At 51.7% G+C, this 18,303-nt stretch overlaps 1 protein-coding gene and 1 long non-coding RNA gene across 5 annotated transcripts in view; both read right to left on the bottom strand.

The window, feature by feature from the left end:
- The window catches only part of LOC120904251, a 43,413-nt gene extending 39,128 nt beyond the window's left edge, over positions 1-4,285 (bottom strand). For 2 of the 4 annotated variants that reach the window (XR_005739724.1, XR_005739727.1), the window contains exons 1-4: positions 4,102-4,285; positions 3,958-4,031; positions 3,743-3,894; positions 41-176 (exon numbers count right to left, since the gene is read on the bottom strand). This is a non-coding gene — a long non-coding RNA (uncharacterized LOC120904251). The remainder of the gene's footprint in view (positions 1-40; positions 177-3,742; positions 3,895-3,957; positions 4,032-4,101) is intronic. The other 2 variants (XR_005739725.1, XR_005739726.1) reach the window with 1 other exon arrangement.
- Positions 4,286-5,728: 1,443 nt separating this feature from the next.
- LOC120901465 (toll-like receptor 7) lies at positions 5,729-13,738 on the bottom strand. The gene has a single exon (XM_040309435.1). The coding sequence runs from the start codon at positions 12,424-12,426 to the stop codon at positions 8,440-8,442; it is 3,987 nt and encodes a 1,328-aa protein (XP_040165369.1). The 5' UTR covers positions 12,427-13,738; the 3' UTR covers positions 5,729-8,439.
- Between the last annotated feature and the right edge of the window lie 4,565 nt (positions 13,739-18,303).

The following is an 18,303-nucleotide window of genomic DNA, read 5'->3' as shown; positions in this document are numbered from 1 at the left end:
AAAAACGAGAAACTAGTTTATATTTTATTACCACTATTACCTTTATGTAATAAAAATTAAAATAAGAAAGACAGCAAAAACCTGATACCATTGCTCGGTGAAACCTGAACTAGAGCGAGGGTCTGTGGGTGCTGCCGGGAGCAGAAGCCTGGCCTGGAAGCAATGGGTACAGAAACCTGAAATGAGCCGCGACCATGGAGACGGAAGGGAACATACAGAGAAAGAGAGGGAGAAAAAAATGTACACAAATGCTGAGGAAAGAAGGAAGAAATTAAAATAAAAACTCAATTCCTTCGACGCGACACACACACACACGTACACACACGAATGAAATGGCCACACGGTGGTTGCCCCGGTTCCTCCGGTCCTTCCGTTTCGTGCTCGCATTACGCATTCGTTTGTCTCCTTTACACCTATAATTTTCCCTTCTTTCCCTTCTCTTCCTCTCCCTTGGTTTCTTCGAGAGGTATTCCATCACGTCGGGTGCGCTGCGTACCTATGGGCATGCTGCCGTCCCGTCTTGCCACTGCCCTATGCCATGACGTGAAAGCCCTAATAGCCACCGTCTCGGGCTGTACTTATCTTGACAGACCACCAAACACATACACACACACACAAGCACAAGCCTAGGGTCTTCGGGCTGGTCCCGATGGCCCGAAGAGAGTCCGGTGTCTCGAGATGCGACTAATGCGACCATTTCTTGCCTTCATTTTTCATACCATCCCTCCAACGCGACACGATAACGTCAATGTCAGCACAAGCGCCCCCGCCAGCCCTCCGCCCCTCCCCCGTTCAGGTTGACCGCTTTTCTGCCGGGCGTGCCGGGTGTGCCGGATTGTGCGACTGCTTCCTGCGCGCTCTTCTTGCGGCCCCCGTTAATATTGCTTACCTCATCGGTCGTCTATTTCGCTATCCATCAGCCTTCAATCCCTTTTACTGGATCGATCCGAAAGCCGGCCGCGTGCCGCACCTTTCCTTGTTCCTTGGGGCCAGAAAGGTCGATGCGAAAAAGTGAAATGATCCGAAAGGCAACGCAAACAAAAAGCACGCCATCGGAATATCATCCCCTCAAGGTTGATTTGATAAGCTGCCAGGTCTTTTTTCTCCCCCGTCAACACGTCTCCGTGGCTCATCAATTTACGCCTGACGGTGGGACCGGCCGCAAACAGCCGAAACACGCCGAAAAATATCGATTTTGCCGCAAAACGGGCACAGCGGCTTCCGTGCGCGGTAAAATCGATTGCAATAAAATGCGGGCTTTATTGCGGGAAGGCCACTTGGAGGCCATGTTTTACCTCCGCACACACGCACTGAGAGAGACAGTTATCAATGCGGCATGTGGTGGGGTACTGAAAGGGAAGGGAGACGGAAGAACATGAAAGGTCGTTAAAAGTGTAATGATGCCCATCATCCCGTATCGTTCCCCGTCCGACACGAACGCGACATTTGACATATTTGAATACGGACAATCCGGTGGCAATGGTTCTCTCCTCCTTATCAGCGACGGCGCGTTCTCGGTGGCTACTTCACAATCGCTGCCTGTTTGCTAACCGATCACCACATGTACCACAGATGTTCTTCACACACACGCACACTCCAATCTAGGCGGTCAAAAATGCAACGGCTTGCCGGAGACTCATCGAAGCGTACGAGTTTAATTGACCCGAGACCCGCAACCAGTGTTTGGCCCGACGAAAGATAAGCCACCGGTCGGGTTTTCGGCCGTCTGACGGATGTCAAGAGCAATCAAAACCGTACCTCTTATCGTTCGGATGGACGATTCCGTCAGATTCAGCGTATGTCACCCCGTGACCGGCGCGTCAATGAACTCCGGAACAGCCGTTAAAGAGAGCATGTGCATTCTAGTCTCGCGAGCATAGGTACATCGTTTGGATATGCGGCCTGCTCTAATCACCATGATTCTTTAAAGCTGTATCTCCGCCTTATCACGTCCGCCGAATCACAGCACAGGGCGTGGTACTCGGTACAATTTGTCCCGATTTCGCTTCCACACAGTGCGTCGTCTGTAATTAGCCCACTGATTGACAGTTACTGGTAAGCCAAGCGCCCAACTTTAACAGAGGTAGGAAGATAATCTCACGCTTTACACAGCGAAGCAAAACTTTACCTTTGCCAAACGGACCTGCTCCACTGGAGAACGGCCCGGAGTCAGCCCGGCGTGCTTGCGGATAATTGCAGACGTTGCAAAAGTTGCCGTTGCTGTGGCGGCTTCTGATTTCATGCTGCTACGGTACAGTGCAGGAAGGGCGCTGGGCCAGCGTACCGTGGCCGCCAGCCCGTGTTTGGAATGATTGTGACAAACTTTCACAATCAAAAGCTCTGTGTCCGTGTGTGTGAGAGAGCAAATGGTAGAAATATCATCCCGCGTCGGTCGTTTCCTTCTGCATGCGTTCTCCTCGACTCGTTCAGCTTTTCAGCGCCATCATCGGCGAGTAGGTCACCGGTGCAGGCGCTGAAAGCCCTTTAACTTGCTGCAACGTGCACGAGACCGAGCACGAGCAGAGGGGTAGAGTTAAGCTTTTTCAACACTTTTTGTCCAACTTTGATTACAGCCACCGTAAAAACACCCAAGGTGCACTTTGGTTGGTTGGTGGGTGCACTTGTTCTGTGGTTTTTTGGGAGCAAACGTTTCTACTCCGTATCTCTGGGCCAGCCTTTTGCGATTGTGGTTGGATTCCTATGCAAAGACCCAGCGCAACGGGTAGGTAACAGCACAGTTCATTACCAGAGCAGGCTGCACACCATTCCCGAGGGCTTCGGTCGATAAATTCAAACGACCCAGGGGGACGGCGGGACGGGGGGGACATCCGAGTTCGTGCAGCTTCAGCGACCAAGCCCAAGCTTAATGTCTGCCCTTGATCGGTGCCGTGCCGCTCCACATATCGCCGCTCAATCTGCTCTCAATCTCGTATGCTTCAGCAAGCTTGCCACCACAGCTGCACGCTGTCCCGGCCCGACTGTTGGCGCAGTGCAAATCAAATAAAAAGCCTATTACTCGGCAAAGGCGCCCGGTCCGGGTCCGGTTCGGCTGAAGGTGGACCTGTACCACCGCATCGAGCGATCCGAGTGTGGTGACCGTTTGGCCAGCGGCTCGGAACGGTGCATGGATTAAACCCCGCAACACACATATAGGTTCTGGGTTCTGTACGCTGTTTTTTTTCCTCCTCTCGTGTTGTGTTTGTCCCATTGCGTCCATCCCACGAGACGACTTTGTGTGGTGGTACAAACTTGCCCAACCGTGGCAGCTATACGGTACGGTACCTACCCTGGGACAGTGAGAGAGAGAAAGGAAAAAAAAACGCCCATCTAACAACATCCAACGCGTCAAACTGCTGGAAAACTACGGACCATAACCGAATTCGTCATCCCCCGTCAGACGTCCCTGTCCCGTTTGCCACCCCGCCAGAACCCACAGAACGGATGGTGTTGATGATTCCGAGATCGCCACATCCGGTGGCAACAATTCGAGTAAAGCACGGCACAGGCAACATTCCATCGGCCGCGTTGAAGAAGCTCCAACCGTTTCGGAACACAATGAACAACAAACGGGAAGCGCATCGCACGCCAGCAACTCGGTGACTCCCGGTGACGGGAAAAAAACGGTCCCAACTCCCTCTCCCTACACATAGTCCTGTCTACGTCCGATTCGCAACACGCTCGGGCTCGCACACAAACAGAGGTCTTCAGATTAGGTTTTAATTAAAAGTCAATATTTACTTACACCGTTGTTGGCGATGTGGCGGCGACGGCAGCAACGACGACGAGTTGCCATCATTCCCGCTTCAGGGGCTGTTGTCGGTCCGGTGCGTTCGCTCCTCGCCTGCGTCGTGTGTGCGAAACCTTTCCGTCGAGCGATTCGAAAGGCTTAAGCGGCTTTAACAAAAACGGTAGAATTTACAATTTGGCAATCGCATTTTTCCACAGCAACAAACTCACCATGATGGGGGGGTGCGCAATGGCTTCCTGCCTGGTTTGGGATTCCCTCAGGGGTTGAAACCCATTCCCGAATCCTGCAACAGTAGAGAGAAGGCTTTAATGTTGTGTCAACAGAATATGTTTATTGCATAAAATCTACTTTACCCATTGCTGCACAGCGCGGTGTCAAAAAGCGCCAAATCATCACTCTCGCAGAATCTCTACCGAGCTTGTTCTGAGCCCGCACTCTCGCCTGCTGCGTTAATACTTGGGCAAACATTCGGGCGCGTTTGTTTACATTTCCGCTTACCATCATCGAGCCGGCGGGGTCGGTCGTTGTCATGTCGTTTATGAGGCTGCGGATCGATTTCTTTCCGTGAAGCCATATTTGCGAAAGTGACCCACCTATATCGCCTGTCAATTGCAATTGCCGCCAAAGCTAAATGTCGGTTTCCGTGCGACCGGATCCAGGGCCTCGGCGCCAAATTAAGCTCCAAATTTCCCATGCCCCGTACCCACCTCAACCGGCCGTGGCCACCAATAAAAGCTACACGGTGACCCAAATTACCCGGTCAACGCTCGGTTCCAACCTTGCCCTGCGACACTCCACGTCTATTGACGGGACATCGTAAAAAGTGATACAGTTTTAAAATATTCACACTTACCCACCGTTGGCGGAAACTTTCACCAAACTGGTTCGTGCCCCGTCCCGGCAAACGTTGACAAAAACCGCGACGACCTAGACACAACACCAAATGCGAAGACAAAGCGGAAATCGAACGCAGCGGACAAACAAACAAATGTGACGCCTAACGCCTGGAAATGAGGTGACGATGGACTGGGCCACCGAGGGGAACTTGGACACTCTTGTTCGTGGTGACGAAACACTGGCCTGACCTGCTTAACCCCCTCTCCAGAACCCCAAAAACCCTCCTGACCGGAAGCGACCGATTCGATGGGCACTGGGCTTCAATTGTGGCCAACTTACTACACACACATACACAAACAAAAACAAAATAACAAAATCGAGTGCATCGGAGCCGTTGTTGTTATGTTTGATTAATTAGTTTTTTGTTTTATTCACGTGTTTTTTTGTGTTTGTTTTCCCACTTTTTTCGCTCTTTCTTTGTTTTGTTGGTTTATTGTGAACCATACTCGTTACTCGCAGCACTAGCCGACCACCCTCCCCAAACGCGCCTCATATGTATATAATACGAGTGGCTTTTTGCGTGTATATAGGTATATCTTTGTTGTCCCTTTCTGCTTATACATATACCGCTTGTACCGCAAAGTTGCTATTTTACTCTCGGGTTTTTTGTTGTGGTGAATTTTCCATAGCTCCTAAAATATATTAATATACGCGATTTTTGTTGTATTTATTTCGTTCCCTTTCCTTCCTTTCGAGCAGGCAACGGGCTTAGTGGCATTTTACATATACGCTTGACTTTTGTTCTTTTTCGTCTCGCTTACTCTAGTAGTTGTGGTTTTTTTTATTTCGATCTGTTTCATTTGTTTGCTCTACTCGTCCGTCATATTTTGCAACATGTTTGCTTTGCTGAAGGCAAAACATATAGTCTGTTTGTAACAATGTTTTTCGTTACTGGTTGCTTTTTTCGCTTCACCCACATCTCTCTACTCTGATTTTGCCGCATCGATTTGACACTCATTGCGCAAACCTTCGCGCAGACAGAGCTGCAAAACGAACCCACCTTGAAACGGAAAGAATGAACCAACCCAAAACAATCTAGTGCAAAGTAGTTGCCCAACGGTGAACGGAACAGAATTGAACGGGTTTTTTTGTTGTTTTTGTTTGGCCACTTTTTAACTATCTCCCCGCTACAGTGGGGGGGATTTGAGTTTGTGTAATGAAAGCGTCTGTTCTATTTCACTTTAGTAACATCCGGTTTTGTGCGAGTGTATTCGATTTACTTCTTCTGGTTTCATTCTTCTGCATCTAGTTTCGCTCTGCTAAATCATTTGCTCTCTTTGTTCTGTGTACCTTTTATGCAGCTGCTGGCTCATTGAACCACTATTTACATCTTTGTGTATCTTTTTATAATGTTTTCTATTTTCATCATACTTTTATCGATTTACCATGTCATGTTTCTCTCTTTTTCTCTAAATTATTGCCAATTATTTCCTTGCTGTCCACTAGCTATATCGCGGTTGTAGTATGCGTTTAGGTCTGATAATTTCATCACACTTTCTGGTTCTCTCCTCCACCTTCTGGCTCGCCTTTTCGCGCCTACACGCTAAGTTCAGTCTGATAGGGAAATCGAACCGCTTCGCCGGAACTCACACAAGGGTTTTGGGTTTTTTTTTGTTGCTTTCCCGATTCCACTATGGTTGTGCGTGTTTTTTTCTTTATAATTTTCGATCGCGTTTAACAGTTCACTAAGCTACCATTTATGTACAGCAGTGGTTTTCTTTTTACAATCGCGTTACTATTCTTACTCCAACCTCTCTCTTTCTCTCGTATCGATCAGTCCTTTTGTAGCGTTATTTTTTGTATCTTCCAGTATCAAAGCAGCAATTATGTGACTCACTATTTCGGTATCGCTTGAACGGCTTTCGTGGCTGTTTTTTTTTTTGCCTATACATTCCGGGTTGGCCTGTGCTAGTCGGCGTTCCTTCGCGCGCCTCCTAAACGCTGAGAAAATCTTCGTCCTTCGTTAAATAGGTTGTGAATAAATAATTTAAATAATAATTACACGCTTTGCTAACCTCCATGAGGGCTTGGCCGTTCTTACCGTACACTACAGGGGGGGTGTCCTGTTGACCGATTCTCTGTGTCACTCACGCACCTAAGCAATGCAAACAGAAATGAAGCGCACACGGGGAAACAAAACCAGGGACACAGGCGGGAAAGAAGATGGCAAACTAATTAAGGAAGCGAGCCCTCTGCCTGCTGACGCCCGTCCCGAAGGCTGACACACAGCCGGCCCGAAACGCACATGACACTGATTCCACGGACCAGGACGGCCGGAGCATCCGTGGGCAGGACGAGGACGAGCGTGTATGCCATTTAGTGTTAATTATGGCCTTCTAGCAAATGGCATTTTATCCTTTTTTTCTGTTTTCCTTTTCTTCTGAAGCTACAATGACGAATGGGTGGCAAAAACCTGCCCCTGTAAAGGTATTGGCTTCTTCCGGAGCAGGCAGCAAGTGGCAAAGCGAAATGGGGGGGGAAAAAAAGTTCGGAACTCTGCAGGACAAACCGACACCGGACCGGGGACGAACGAAAAGTGAAAAAAAAACGAAGCTATAATTAAAATGCAATTGTGTATACGTGTGGCTCCGGGCCCAGGGCAGGCCCAAAAGCCCACCGGACCACCAACCTTCCCCCCCCCCATCTATTTACCTTCTTTCACTCTAATGCCAATAAAATCGAAATAAACAAACTTGGGTATTGGTTTTTGTTTTGTTTTTAAAAGTTTTATCCTTCTTTCGCTTTATTTCAACGACCGGGTGAGTTTTGTCACTTTGTCGGTGTTTAGTTTTTGAGCCTTCGCAACACACATTTTCCACATAATTTACCGTTAATCTAGCTGAGAGAGAGAAAAACTAAACTGAACTAAGACCTGTGCGCCTCTCATGGTTCTTCTGGTTATCCATTTTTGTAATTTTCAATATGCCTTCCTAGTTTTGGGGTTTGGTGTACGTAGTTCTATTTACTTCAAGGGCGTGTTTCCCTCAAAACCACTCTTCCACTTCCACTGCCACGCTGCGCTACCGATGATTACATTTAAAACTTATTAAATACGATATCACAAATAGTTTTTCCTCCTTTTTCACCAATTTCCCTCTCTCCCTACTCTCACAAAACGTCAGCCAGAGAGGGACCTCTCGCTCGCTAACCTGCTGCGCCTAGCCGGCCACTCGCGCTGTTGTGGCTGTTCGATTTATCTTTTTCAGTTCACCATCGACCCCAGCCGGCCGGCCAGTATTTTCTCCGTACTTTATTTATCCTTTCCCTACTAGTAATACTTTAAGAGATGACTGTTGTGAGAGCGAGCGACGGCAGCGAACGGGTTGTGCAAAACCGAGAGTGACCGGGGTTCGTCGTCACTTCGCACACGCGTCGCACCTTCCGGATTCTCGAGCAAATTAAATTAAATTACACTTTAACTGCCGCTTTTGTTTTTTGCAATAACGAACACATACATACAGGCTTAATTGGGTAGGCGCGTTAAGCGACGAACTAGAGGAGAAAGAAAAACAAATATACACAAAAAAACGCGAATCTAAGCGCGTACAATGTACAGGGGAGCTAAACTTAAGATTTGATTAAGAGTGTGTGCGGGAGGGGTAGCGGATTTCCTTTTTACAAACTGTTTTTCTTTGCGCGACGCACTTGCACCTCCTTTGACGCCGATTCTATAATACACGCACACAGATACACGTACAGACTTTAGCACTTGCGTTTGATCAGTTCCGCGTTCACGCACCTACGCCCCTCCTAAACTCCCTTCCCTTACCTAACTGACTAACCGACGCTCCGCTTCACACCAGATACGCCTGCACGTGGTGGCCGCCGGCACCCGCACCGTGCGGATGCATCGTGCCACCGTTCTGGACGCCCGGATGGCCACCGGGGCCGCCAGCGCCGCCCGCCGCTCGCCACGACGGCCGATGGACGCCGGCCGGTGCCATCACCATGTTCTCGCACTCGAGCGTACTGTAGTCGGAGTCGATGCTCGAGTAGATGTGCTCGCTGGGCGGCCGCTGGGTCGGCACCTCCACCATGCCGCGGCGCGACGGCCGCGGCGACGGGGTGGCCGTCGTCGCCGACGAGTAGTTCGCCTCGTCGATCTCGGGACAGTAGGCGGGCGGCGGCGGCTGCCGGAACATCACCCCGGCCGCTCCCTGGCCCCCCGCACCTCCGCCCCCGCCGCCCCCCGTCTGCTTCACGCGCTCGTGATGGTCGATGGTGTAGTTGTTGCCGCGGTAGGGCGCCTCCACGGGCAGCGCGTACCGCAGCTTCTCCCAGAAGTGGCGGTCGCCGCGCCGCACCCGCGTCACCGTCGTCGTCTTCAGGTAGGGCACCAGCTCGACGTCGTTCTCCGCCTCCAGCAGCACGCCGCCACCCTCCTCCACCACGACCAGCTTGTGGGGACGGCCGCGCAGCGCATCGTGCACGGCCCGGCGCAGCTCGCACCGGCTCCACTCCGTCTGCAGGAAGTTGCGCGACAGCAGCACCACTATCCGCCGGGAGGCACGCGACGCCTCCAGCAGCTGCAGGTGCGACGCGTCCTCGGGCAGATCCCGGTGCTGCAGACAGAGCCGCAACGGTGGCCGACCATTCTCCAGCTCGCCTGCGATGCTGCGCGCCACCAGCTCGGCGTCCTTGGCCGAGTACAGCAGGATGGCGTCGTACAGCTTTTCCGAGTCCTCGCAGCGCGGCCCAAACACGCGCACGCCGTAGCGCGAGAACAGCCAGAAGCGCAGCGGCTCGCGGAACACGAACATCAGCACGGCGAGCAGCAGCAGGCAGACCAGCACGACCGCCAGCGCCATCAGCATGATGTACGTCTCGGGCAGTCCGTCGCCCGGGAGGACCGAGCGGCCGGCGTAAAAGTCGCTGCACGCGGCACTCACGTTAAAGTCCAGCTCGCGGTGCACGCCATCGTCGGCACAGTACACGTCCTGCGGGTCCTGCACGATGACTGCGTTGTCTGCGACGAAGGCGGTCAGCTCGGGAAGGAACCGACACCGGCAGCTCCACGGATTGCGACCGAGCGACAGGGACTGAAGGGCCTGAAGATTGCCCTGAGCAGCCTGCAGTTGGAACAAAGGCATCGTCACCAGCCGGTTGCCGTCGAGCCGGAGCACCCGCAGGGAGTACAGCGGTGCAAACGACCCATTCGCGATGCTCTGGAGGCCGTTGTTCTGCAGGTAGAGCTCCCGCAGCAGGGCCAGATTTTCAAACTCATACCCGTGGATGCGCTGCAGCGCATTGTCCTCCAGATGGAGCGCCTGCAGTGCCGTCAACCCGGCGAACGTTCGGTTCTGAATCGTCGCAATGCGGCTTGCGTTCGCGTACAGCACCTTCAGATTCTTGCGCCCAATAAACACATGATGCTGCAGCTCCGGGATGTCGTTCCCGTCCAGGTACACCTCGGTCGCGTCCATCGGCACCGGGCGCAGGCCACCGGCCGCAGCCGCCGCCGCACCCTGATTGCCGCAGTCGACCACGTTCGTGCCCCAGGTTTGATCGTGGTAGCAGGTGCAGTTCGACGGGCACGTCATCTCGCAGTCGCAAGCGTCAAAGTCACAGCAGTGGCACAGCGCGAAACAGTGCGTCTCGTACCGGCACAGGAAGTCTTTCGGCTGGAGCGACACGATCGGGCGGATGGGGGATCCCCGCGCGTGCGGCATAATGCACTCCACGTTCGGCAGATCCATAATCTTGGGGTGCTGCCGCGTGGTGAGATTGTTCACGCGCTGCATCCACTCCATCGAACAGTCGCACTCGAAGGGATTGCCGCCGAGGTAGAACTCGGGCAGCGGCCGTTCGGTCGTCGGAGGAGCCGGAGCAACACGCAGCTGGTGCAGCTGCAGCTTCTTCAGCGCGTTCGCGTACAGGTCGACCCGCGCCAGGTTCACCTTGTCGATGAAAGTGTTTGCGTGAATCGTGCCAATGTGGTTGTCGTTGACGAACAGCAGCTCGACGCTGTTCGGGACGTTCATGGGGCCCAGGTCCGTCAGCCGGTTGTGGCTCGCATCGAGCGTCTTCACCTTGATCTCCTCCTGCAGCTTGTAGTAGTTGCCGAGCGACTCGATGTAATTGCCGTGAATGTCCAGCCACTTCAGGTTGCTCGGGATGAACGCGTAGTCGAACCACACCAGATGGTTCTCGGCCAGGTTGAGCCACAGCAGCGAGGCGAGCGTCGCAAAGATGCCGTTAATGTCGGTCAGGAAGTTGCCGTCCAGCCGGATCGCCTCGATGTCCAGGTTGCGGTCGAACGAGCCGCGCTCAATGTTCTGCACCCGGTTTTTCGCCAGATTGAGCACCGAGAGCCGGGGCAGATCGGCAAACATGCCGACCGTGACGTTCTCAATCTGGTTGTCGATCAGCCGCAGCCCGGTCAGCTGGTTCAGGTTCGCGAACGTGCCATTCTCGATGCGTGCTATTTGGTTCTCGCCGAGATCGAGCGCCCGCAGCATCGACAGGTCGCGGATCGCGTACGGCACCTCGGTCAGCTGGTTCGAGCTGAGGTCGAGCTCCTTCAGGTCGGAACAGTTGCGGAACACGTTCGGCTCGACGATGCTGATGAGGTTGTTGTTGAGCGTTAGCTTCGACAGCACGAACAGCCCGTTGAACAGCCGGTCGTCGAGCGTGTGCAGCCGGTTCTCCGCCAGGTTGAGCGTGTGCAGATTGTACACCGGCAGGAACGCGTTGTCCTCGATGTAGCCGATCGAGTTGTTGCGCAGATCCAGTATCTGCAGGAAGTACAGCTCGGCAAAGGTGCGGGCGTCGATGCGGGTCAGCGCGTTGTGGGCCAGGTTGAGCACGACCAGCCGGATCAGGCCCGAGAACGTGCCGTTGTCGACGTGGTGCGACGACAGCTGGTTGCGCGACAGGTCCAGCACGAGCAGCTGCTCGAGCCGGTGGAACAGCCCGCGGGGCAGCTCGTAGATCTGGTTGCCCTGCAGGTGGATCTCGCGCAGATCGCGCGACCCGGCGAACAGACCGCCCGGCAGCGTCTCCAGATGGTTGTAGCTCAGGTTGAGCGTGCGGAGCGACCCGAGCCCGGCCAGCGCGTCGCCGTGCACCTCGGAGATGTTGTTGAACTCGAGGTTGAGGTGCTGCAGGCGGCGCAGCTTCGAGACGCCCCAGCCGGTCGGCACGGACCGCAGCTCGTTGTAGGCGAGGTTGAGCGCCTGCAGCTCCGACCCGCCCGGGCAGCTCTTCTCGGCCAGCCCGAGCGCTTCCGCCGACCGGAAGCGGTTGTTGGTGAGATTCAGCACCTTCAGCCCGGTCAGCGGGCACAGAAAGCCATCGGGCAGGGCGCGGATATTGTTGTCGCTGAGGTCGAGCGATTGCAGCTCCTTCAGGCCGCGCATGGAGCCGGCCTGCAGCTCCAGCACCTTGCCCGGGCCCCACTCGTAGTTGCGCGTGTTGACGCTCAGCTTCTTCAGGGCGAGCAGCCCCTCGAAGGCACCCTCGGGCAGCTGCAGCAGCTTGCACGACTCGAGCCGCAGCTCGCCGAGCGCGGCCAGCCGGCTAAAGCTGTTCCGCGGCAGCTGGCTCTCGAACAGGATCAGCTCGCTGCACGCAATGTCCAGCCGGGACGTGCCCTCGGCCCCTTGCAGGTCCAGCCCGGTACGCTCCAGTGTCCGTAGCCGGCAGACGACGCTGGACTTTTCGTACTCCCACGTGCACTGGGAGCTGGCGGCCAGCGTGACGGTGCACACCAGCACCGCTAGCCGGAGCAGCAGCTCCATCGTTGAGACGGACACGCCGGCTCTACTGCTTCGTTGCTGCATCTTTGTTGATCTGTGTATTTCTTCTCCTCTCAAACGCTCTTTCTTCAAAACCACACACTCACACGCACACACACTCGTGGTTATCTTTCGCTTTACCACAATTATCCCGTGCTAGGGATAGCACACACGCCTCACGGACCTGGCACGGCCGCAGGCTTCACCCGATAACACAAACGGAACCAATACGGAACGCAACGGCACAACGGCTGGGCGTGTTGACGACCATCACCACCGTGGCAGTGAGCGCACATTCCAGCACCTGCCAGCAATCTTGCTTTCGCCCCTCACCAACTCATCGCAATTTTCCCCACACACACACACACGCACGCACAGGTTGGGAGATAAATATTCTGGCGGTTTTTCACTGATATCAGGATCGGAACATTTTCATTGCGCTATGAACACATGAGCACGATACACATGTACGCACAAACACACACACCCACACCGGAAGACGCGGATTAGAACTTCCTGCGGTATTGATTTGCTCGTTTTCCGCAACACTTTCACCACCTCAGCACGATTTTTCACACTCTTCTACTGCGCTGATTGCTTTAGGCTCACAGAACACACTGAATTCACACTGCCAGAGCGATGTTGGGCGGATTTTTTGTTTGGTTGTTGGTGCCTCTCATCAACATTCACCCCCAAAACACGACGAAACGATGGTTGTTGGAAATGGTTGGTTGGACTTTAGTTGGCCCAAGTCCACGAATCGCTCGCTCTCGCTTTAAATCACGTCCTTTTTTTTCCCTTGCTGCTGTGCCCCAAGTCCATTCGAGGCTGCTCTAGTGGACATACACAGATATATATTCACATGTGCATCACCAGCACCAGCACGGAGAGCACTAAACCGGGTGCACTGGTTTTCTTTTTTTTTTTGCCTATTTTTTCACGATGCTTAGAAGGGTGGAAAAACTCGTTTTCCAATCCGCTTCACTTCACTTCACCGCGGGAGAAGAGCGGCCTGAGCTACACTTTATGATTTTGCTTCGTTATGCTTCTCTTCACTCTGCTCTCTTCACTGCACACTCTGCGCTGTTTTCAAACCCTCTTTCTTGCGCGTACGCACTTTGCACGGAATTTAACGTCACGTTTTTTAAACTTTTCCCGTTCAACGAAACACGATAGTTGCCTAATTTCTCTACACGACACAACGCACACACACTTACAAGTCCTGTGCGCTTTTTCCACACTTTGTCCCGTATGGTTGCAATTGCTCTGTTCCCGGTTACTCTACAGTGTTGTGCCCTAACAGTGCGCGGCTTGCAATGCACGTCCGTTAGGCTTCGCGTTCGAACTCGAAATAAACTTGAGATGCGTTTCGGTGTGGCCCAAGCATCGCCACTTCACCGTTCGAGTTGTTATGCTGTCTCTCTATCTCTGTTTTCGACTCGTTCGCTCTCTCGCTTTCGCTCCCACGGCGGTGTGCGTGTTCGCGTGCTCTCTTCGCGTTTCGATGTAGAGCAGTTTGCAATGTGTGGCGGAGAAGGAACAGCATCTCATCCAGTGAGAACGGATTGCGATCGAAGTGCGTTCGGGTTTGTTTGAAGAATTCAAATGAATGTGAGAGGCACTGGTCGAAACAGAACGAATCATACACAGTTTGTATCATAATTTTACCAGACTACTTGCATGTTTGGTAGCTTACCATATGAGGTGCAAATATGAAATGAAAGAGCTACATCAGATCGAACTGCAAACCTGAGATGATGTGGAATTGAAGAAGTGGATGAAAAAAACATGAAATGCCAATTTAAAAACTATTTTATGTATTTCAATATAAGATTTAAAGTTTGGTATAAGTAGAATAAGACTTATTTTCCATTTTCTAATGAACATTTACGCTTCATATAGGTATTTTCAACCTTCCTCGACCCTTGGTTCCACGGGAAAAGGTTGTTCGACCAATTGAGTGCAAAATGTTTTCGTTAGCGCTGGTAAACAATTCCTCGAAGCAAAAAATAAATGGCAATGAGCATCATGTCGAGTTGTTCGTTTCTGCTCGATTTGGTCACTCAAATTCATCCGCACATTGCGAATGCAACCCGAACGTAGCTCTTCTCACCCGAGTGAGATGCTGCTCTATCATCTCATCTCACTATGCAATTCCTGCAGAGGGGAAAAAGTTCATTTATGTTTTCTCTCGTTCTCGCCGTAGGCACAACAGTGTTCTTTCTTTCTTCATCTTTCGTCAAAACATAAATAGATGCAGAGCGGCCACCAATGAATCGTTCGAGCAGTCGAGCAGTTGCTCGAGAGTAAAACGCTCTCTCAACGAACAGAGAATGCGAAAGGAGCGATAAAGAGAAAGCACAAAACATAAAACATAGAGAGCCAGCATAACAACGCGAACGGCAACCAGGGATTGTTGAGGAAGCACAGCAACAAGACTGCTCAGGTTTATTTCGACTTCCAGCATGAAACCTAACGAATGTACATGTAGAAGAAAACAAATTCACAAGCACATACAAGTGTAGGAACAGTATTTCGTGTTCGATTGATGGCAAAATAATGCAATCGAATTCAAGGCTACACGCCGAGCTAATCCATAAAGATACATCAAATGCTGTGCCTTGATAGCGAGCCTCACGTTTATGTCACATGTGTGCTCGGGAAGCTTCAGTTACTAAGTCCCGCAAAGGTTACATCAGTACAGTTCCTCTTTTTTCGTCGGTTTTGTGAGAAAAATGACTCCCGCGTAGATCCCAAACCCACCTCCAGCAACGGAGCATACGCAGCACATACACACCGGAGTTGATTTATGAGCCGGAAAGGATTAACTAGATACAAACGATGTTCGATACCACACCGCTCATTGGATGCTGCTCGAATGCCAAACTGAACGAACGTGACTTACACTGCGTTGAGGCAGATCAGCTACCGACAGCCGCGCCAGTGTTGTGCCCTGAATCATTTCATCGCCGGTGGCCACCGAGGCAGCGCTACAACACCCTTTGCATTACAACATCTCTCCCCCTTGCTGTGCCATATGCTAAAAGCTACCAAATTAGGGTTTTTATGGCGAATAAGCGAACTACGAACCACAAGCAGGGCTGATATCGCATCCCAAAAACGCAAAGCCGCAAGGGTTGTACGCACACACGGTAACATCGGGCACGTGACATAATGGGCTCTCGGCGCTGGAGGGGCCACCTTCGACGCCTGCGTCTATTTTCCACTCGACCACGTGGCAAGGATTAGACGGCAATACAACTAATCGACAGACGCGCAAGGTGATAGTTCCACCCAGTGGCCCCGGTGCAAAATCGCTCCTCGGCCGATCTGATTTCATAACCCGATTGGTCTGTTGGCAAAACAGTGTGAACTAGCCGAAAGGATTAATTTTGTATGAAATGATGTTTGCGTGTGTTCGTCTTCGTGCGTGAGAATTAATTTCCTGCGATGAGCAATGCGCGACGGCAGCACAATGTGAAGCACGTGCCATTTATCTGGAAGTCATTTAGTTTTTAATACACTAAGCTCCATGGAAACATCTATGAAAAATGAGTTTATTCGAGTGAAAGGGTTGAGGTAGCTTCAAAATGAGGATTTCAATTTGATTTTTATCATCCTCCGCAAGGGTTGAACGGGTTCGGGGTTTCAAAATGACATTCTAGCTAAAACCTCAAAACCACGGAAAAGCTAAATCGTCGTTGCAGCGTGTACTTGTGCCACACGTTCGCATCATTAATCACGCTTTCCGATTAACCCATCATCAATCTTTGAAAGCTGTGACCGTGGCTGACTCGCCGTAGACCGTGCAAATGCACGCGCGACATCTCGACACAACACACCTTAAGCAACGGGGCAAGGAGCAACGAAAGAAAAAGGATTTTAGATCAATATCGTCTTGGAAATGTATTTCGACGAGAAGCGCTACTTTGGCCTAACCAACCGAGCCGCGTCTAACCACACAAACCACATGACACACACACACGCGCGGGCGGACAAATGTTGTCACATACTCAAAGGTAAAATATGACGCCACAATGCTCGCTCGGTGCAGCATATGGTTGAACATAGCGCAGGCCTTCGAGGTTCATTCTGTTTTTTTTTTTTCTATTGGGTTGGTGAGGTTCGGTAGCCCGAAATAATCGAACCCAAAAATCGATTGCACTGGGACGGCGTAGACGGTGTAGTAAAAGGGCGGTGGCCATTTTCGCTTTCACCTAGACGGAAGCCACCGTGTGCCTTTGATGCAGGGCTCACGCTTACGGGAGAGGGACAGCAAGAAAAAAAAAACCTCTCGGGAGAAGGACATGAAATACCGACTGTCCTGTGTCTATTTTTAGTCAGCCAGTGGCGTGGTCATTCGCTCGAGTTCCTTAGCTTATTTCATACCCTTGCGAGCTTGAATAACTTCAATCGCTTTGAATTTCGCTTATCTTTTCACGAGCGGACACAAACCCTTGGAAAAAGAAGCTGAAAATCCTTTTTTGCTGTTGTTGCTGGTGCTCTTCTTTTCTGTTTTGTAAAACGGAACCAACGCGAAGCAGGGAGGAAAAGCCGGAGCGCAAAAAGGGAAAATAAAATACAAACACACCTCGCATCGCGTGCGTTGTGTATGTGTTTACAAGCGAGAAAGACGACTCGCTTTCGGCCAGATAAACCGGCAACAAGATATCCTTTTATTTTATTTTATTTCTACCTTTTTCCCTGCTCGTTGGCGGAGAGACCCTTTTGCTCCGACTCCGCCAGGTTTTCAAGCTGCTTTCCTTCTGTCCCGTGGCTGATAAGAACTCCAGGAGCACCGGGAGTAGCGAAAACGTGTGTCTCACCCTACCCGTACAGCACCCTTTCGTGTTCCCAACTGTCCGCTCGATGCCATCTGTGCTTATTCCATTCTGGTAGGTACGGGCAAGGCAGAGAAGAGATCCGAGAATTGCCCCAAGCTTTCCATGCAACATCCAAGAGTGGAGGACGCGTTGGAATGTGGCCGTTTGAAAAACTGTAAACATCAGCTCAAATTCCTGCTCTCGAACGTCTCGGCGTCCTGCACTGGCCACCCTGGTGTCAGGGAGCCACCTTTTTTTCTCTAACGCTTCCATGCTCTGTACCCCGTCGCATGGATGACAAATCACACTGCCGAGACCGCGTGGACAACAGCTTTTTTTATCAATTCGTAGCAATCTTTGCCGCCAGATTCTGGTTCAAGTGGAGCCCCGGATTGAAAGGACATTTTGCAACAAAACCGCCATCCCGACAAGGGAAGGGACCAAAGGATCTCGTCTTTCAATTGACATCGTATCTAATTTTTACAATCGTTTTCTGAAAAAAAAGGAGCACGAAGAAAAGAAAATTATCTGCTCACAAGGCGTAACCGGTAAGGATCGGTGTCGTCCTGTTGACAGGCGTCCCATCGGGTTTTTTTTCTCTCTTCTGTTTTCCGAGCGGCACAGCTTCCCACGTTGGTGCAGCACGAAAAAAAGTGCATTCCTTCGTTCTTGCAGGACCCTGCCAGGGACCTCGGCCGCTTCGTAGCCCGTGTAGCGTCGCATTTGTCGCACAGCACACAGGGGCCACAGGACACACGCTCTTCGGGACAAAGTGTCCCTGAAAAACGATGCCACCGATGGGCCTCTCTTTCCCTCCGAAATGGATGGCCGAAAATCGATGCCAAAGGTCCTTGTTTTCATTTATTTATGTGATTTTGTGTGCTGCCTTTCCCAGCACGCGGATCATCCCCCGGGTGGATAATGGGTCCCGAGGCCTGAGGCCAGCATGAATGATGCTGCAGGATGCGGCGGAAAGAGTGAGCGAAAAAGAGAGAGAAAAACGGCAAATACTATCCTTAAGCCCAGTAAATACCAACAAAGCGATGAAGTGGATGGATTCGGCGTAGATAGGATTCGGAGGGAAAAAGGCCTAGAAAAG

This window comes from Anopheles arabiensis, chromosome 3, assembly GCF_016920715.1.
Source record: "Anopheles arabiensis isolate DONGOLA chromosome 3, AaraD3, whole genome shotgun sequence".
Lineage (NCBI taxonomy): Eukaryota > Metazoa > Arthropoda > Insecta > Diptera > Culicidae > Anopheles > Anopheles arabiensis.
The sequence above is the reverse complement of the archived record's forward strand: the minus strand, read 5'-3'. Positions and strand labels throughout refer to the sequence as shown.